This window comes from Camelina sativa, chromosome 5 (assembly GCF_000633955.1).
Source record: "Camelina sativa cultivar DH55 chromosome 5, Cs, whole genome shotgun sequence".
Lineage (NCBI taxonomy): Eukaryota > Viridiplantae > Streptophyta > Magnoliopsida > Brassicales > Brassicaceae > Camelina > Camelina sativa.
This window is the reverse complement of record NC_025689.1, coordinates 16,991,900-16,996,384: the sequence shown is the minus strand read 5'-3', so window position 1 is coordinate 16,996,384 and position 4,485 is coordinate 16,991,900. Positions and strand designations below refer to the sequence as shown.

General features: G+C 41.7%; 1 protein-coding gene across 1 annotated transcript; it reads left to right on the top strand.

Moving 5' to 3' along the window:
* On the top strand, positions 824-4,369 carry LOC104787084 (protein PAF1 homolog). The gene is made up of 12 exons (XM_010512588.2): positions 824-1,449; positions 1,549-1,617; positions 1,733-1,840; positions 1,915-2,095; positions 2,186-2,265; positions 2,354-2,473; positions 2,630-2,735; positions 2,972-3,058; positions 3,162-3,230; positions 3,319-3,384; positions 3,496-3,639; positions 3,748-4,369. The coding sequence occupies exons 1-12, from the start codon at positions 866-868 to the stop codon at positions 3,889-3,891; spliced, it is 1,758 nt and encodes a 585-aa protein (XP_010510890.1). The 5' UTR covers positions 824-865; the 3' UTR covers positions 3,892-4,369.

Sequence of the window (4,485 nt, the reverse complement as noted above, 5' to 3'; positions counted from 1 at the left end):
GGTTTGCTTTTAGTAATGCAGGTCTCTGGTGGGAGCAGTTTGGTGACTCAGCACCTGTTTTGCAGCGGGTGGCCATCAGGATACTGAGCCAAGTGTGCAGCGGTTACAACTTGGAACGCCAATGGAGTACATTCCAGCAGATGCACTGGGAAAGGCGTAACAAGATTGACAGAGAGATATTGAACAATATGATGTACGTGAATCAGAATCTAAAATTGGGGAGAATGATTACCTTGGAGACAGACCCAATTGTCCTGGAGGAAATTGACATGATGTCGGAGTGGGTGGAAGAGGCAGAGAATCCCAGCCCTGCCCAGTGGCTAGACCGTTTTGGGTCCGCCCTTGATGGAGGGGACTTGAACACCAGGCAGTTTGGCGGTGCTATTTTCAGTGCCAACGACCATAACATCTTCGGCTTATGAAGCCCCCCCAGGTCAGAGGTTTTTTTTATGAGCGTCATCTTTTTGGATCGAGATTGTTAAGTGTTTAACCTCAACTCGGTTCACTAACATAATGTCCCTTTGTTATAAAGAAGTAGTACAGTATCGATAAAGTAATGAATATCCTCTGTTATGTGTTCCTCGTTGATCAACTTCAAAACTTTGCACAAAGCGTGCCTGCCGGTTAACAGAAAAAAAAACCCATGTTTTTGTCGAAACCGTGCTAAAACGGTTCACACCAAACTGGGGACTCATAAAACGGTGAGCTTTATTTGTCGAAACCGTGCTAGGAAAGCCCATATGATAGTATCGATTATTGGGCCGTTAATGAGGCCCTAAAAAAATAAAAAAGGAAATCGGTGAATCTTTAAGACTCGTCGTCGTTCGTTTAGGGAATTCATCAGATCACAGAGTATACCACGAGAATGGCGTCGTACCGACCGCCGTATCCTCCTCCGCCGTCTCAAAATCCTTTACCCCCTCCGCCTCCTCCGCCGTCGTTACCCCCTCCTGTTCCTCCCCCACCACCGTCGCATCATCAACCGTACTCTTATCCTCCGCCGCCTCCCCCTCCGCATGTTTACTATCAGCAGCAGCCTTCCCATTATCCTCAATTCAATCAGGTCCAAGCTCCTCCTCCCCCTCCTCCACCCCCCTCAGCTCCTCCTCCCGTCGTACCCGATCCTCCTCGAAACCAAGGAGCCAATGACCGCGACAAAGGGGCCTCCAGGCGGGAGCGTGCTAAACCGGATCCATCGAAGCACCATAGGCCTCATCTTCCCCATTCTAAGAAAATCGAGACGGAAGAAGAGAGGAGGCTTAGGAAGAAGAGGGAGTTAGAGAAACAAAGGCAAGCAGATAAACTTAGACAACAGCAGATGAAAAATTCTCACAAGTCTCATATGCCCCCCAAAGGACACACCGAGGAGAGGAAGCCTACGCCTCTACTCACCACCGACAGGGTCGAGAATAGGTTAAAGAAACCAACCACCTTCATCTGCAAGCTCAAGTCAGTATTCTCACTCACTTCTACTAGAGACTAACCAAAGAGTATTCATCTTTTTACTCTTATTAGAATGATATAATCATCTTCTTACTTCTCTTGAAGGTTCCGGAATGAGCTCCCTGATCCTAGTGCACAGCTTAAGCTCATGACCATTAAACGGGATAAAGATCAGTATGTTGTTACTCTATTGCCAAAAAAAAAGAAAAGATTGATCCAATTTTTATCTCTTGAATCCGTTGTGTTTAATCTCCTTTCCTTACTTCTTAAACTATTTTGATCCCACTAGATTTACGAAGTATACCATCACATCCTTGGAGAAATTATGGAAACCAAAAATCTTTGTCGAGCCTGATCTTGGAATACCCTTGGATCTCCTTGACCTAAGTGTATACAAGTATGATCTTCTCAATAAAGTTAATTATTTTTCTCATCTACTGGGATACTTACTGTTGTTGTATCGCTTTTCAGCCCTCCCAAAGTCAAGGCACCTCTTGCCCCTGAAGATGAAGAACTGTTGCGTGATGACGATGCTGTTACACCTATTAAGAAAGAAGGAATCCGGAAAAAAGAAAGACCAACTGATAAAGGTGTTTCCTGGCTCGTGAAAACACAATACATTTCTTCTATTAATAATGAATCGGCAAGACAGGTATCAGTCTCACTTGTTGGAAGTTTTCTTTTGTGATGTATATAGCTTTGTTTAAACACTTTCCAATCTCCTATCTTTCTCCATGTGTAGTCGCTAACTGAGAAGCAAGCAAAGGAATTGCGAGAGATGAAAGGAGGAGGCATCGACATCTTGCAAAATCTTAACAATAGGTGTGTTGTTTGTTTCTTCACTTTGTGTATTTCTAAAGAAAGTGGAAAAGGAAGATCTGATGTTTTTTTTCCTTTCTTTGGTCTCTAGAGAGAGACAAATCAAGGATATTGAAGCATCCTTTGAGGCATGCAAGTCTCGACCAGTTCATGCCACCAATAAAAACTTGCAGCCGGTTGAAGTGTTACCACTGTTGCCATATTTTGATAGGTTGGATGTTCCTTGTTTTCCCTTGCAGACAATCTTAAATCTAAAATCCCGAATCAGTCATATTTTTCACATAATTTCCCGGCATGTAGACACAACGATGAAGTGCTTGAAAGCTGACAGTTTGTCTCTTCCGTTTTTTTTGTTTTTTTGACACAGGTACGATGAGCAGTTTGTGGTAGGGAATTTTGATAGTGCTCCTACAGCTGATTCTGAATTCTTTGGCAAGTTAGACCCTTCAATTCGTGATGAACATGAGTCACGGGTGAGTTATTAAATACCGATATCCCTGAGAAAGGTCCAATTATCTCTGTTCTCAATCATAGGGATAACTTTGTTCCTGATAGACACAAGATGACTGTATAAACTATATCGATTTTGTTGCTTACATAAGTGTACTCGAATGAGGATGGGATATATGAGATATGGGGCCGAATCTTGACAATGGTTGATTGCCTTATCTTTCATATTGATGACGAGCTCTGACCTTATACTCCACAGGCCATTTTGAAAAGCTATGTGGTGGCTGGATCAGACACTGCTAATCCAGAAAAATTTCTGGCGTACATGGTTCCTTCCTTGGATGAGGTAGACATGCCTCTCCACGAACTGATCTCTGTTACACAAGTTTTGTCAAGTCAAGAAAAGTTCAATTTGATTTATGCGTTATCAATTTATGTTGCTGTGGCAGTTGTCTAAGGATATGCATGATGAAAACGAAGATATCTCTTACACTTGGGTTCGCGAATACCACTGGGATGTATGTACCATTGCCATTGTGGTTTGAGTAAAATTTTGATTGTTTGAGTCGCTGATTGAAGTAAATATCTCACCTGATGTTATAACAGGTACTTGGCGACGATGCAAATGACACATACCTGGTATCATTTGACGATGGGACCGCTAGCTATCTGGTATTACCTAAACGATACCTGCATCGGGTTTTGTTACATATTCCAGTTGGTTATCTTTTTTTTTTTTTTTCTGTCTATAATACTTCGGGATGACCCTTGAGAATTTGGCAGCCCCCACCCACAAAGCTGACCTTGAGGAAGAAAAGGGCCAGGGAAGGAAGATCTTCTGATGAGATTGAACACTTTCCAGTACCTTCAAGGGTGACTGTAAGGCGACGATCAACTCTATCAGTGATAGAACATAAAGATTCAGGGGTATAGTAAATCCATACATTTAGCATTTAAAAGAGTAAGACAAGAAGTATGTGGAAAGTTCTCTACTTCTCTTGCCAATTTCTTTGGACTTTGGGGATTTGGATGTAGGTTTACTCTTCTAGGGTTGGTCCTTCGAGCTCCAAGATGAGAAGGTTAGAGGACGAAGAAGGCCTTGGTAGATCTTGGAAACACGAGCGGGAACAAGATGTCAATCAATATCGTGATGGTAATGAGGATGAGTATTCTGAATGAACGTCTCATGTACTTCAAACTATTCAATCGGTTTTCCAACGGTGTGTAAAGTATCCTGCAAGGCTACTTGTAGGCTAATTTAAAGCGTAATATGGCAAGTAAAGAAATATTGATCTGGAGAGCTGGCGAAGTTGAGATACTTTTTATACATGTACACGTCCATGATTAATGATATGGCCATTATGTTTGGCTTTGATGTCTCTGATCCTATCTACGTTAAGCTTGTGCCCATCAATTCTGTCTCACAAGCCTTGAGATTCGCACAAACACGAGAGCTTTGAGAAGTACTCCAATGGTGGAAAAAAGGACTCTGTTACACAAAATAAGAAGAGATTAGTTTCAACATGAAGTCAAAGCTTTCTTGACCAGTCAGAGTCTTCTCCTTGCTTACCAATTATTTATCTTTTGGTGTATAACTTTATTCAGCAGGGCTTTTTGTTTTTTATATTTATTTTAGATATATCTTCTTTGTACTCCTCTTGAAACTCTCTAAAATGCTGCTTTTAGATTTTCTTAATTCGGAGTCCATATACCCCAGAATGGTGTCCTCTAATTTATATGTAAGTTAACAAATAAGACAAACAATAGCAATAT

Excerpts from the sequence above, each read along its gene's own strand:
- LOC104787084 (XM_010512588.2), top strand. The coding sequence starts at position 866 with ATGGCGTCGTACCGACCGCCGTATCCTCCTCCGCCGTCTCAAAATCCT. Across the intron at positions 2,474-2,629 it reads CTGTTGCCATATTTTGATAG|GTACGATGAGCAGTTTGTGG; the intron begins GTTGGATGTTCC and ends TTTTTGACACAG. Across the intron at positions 2,736-2,971 it reads GTGATGAACATGAGTCACGG|GCCATTTTGAAAAGCTATGT; the intron begins GTGAGTTATTAA and ends TATACTCCACAG.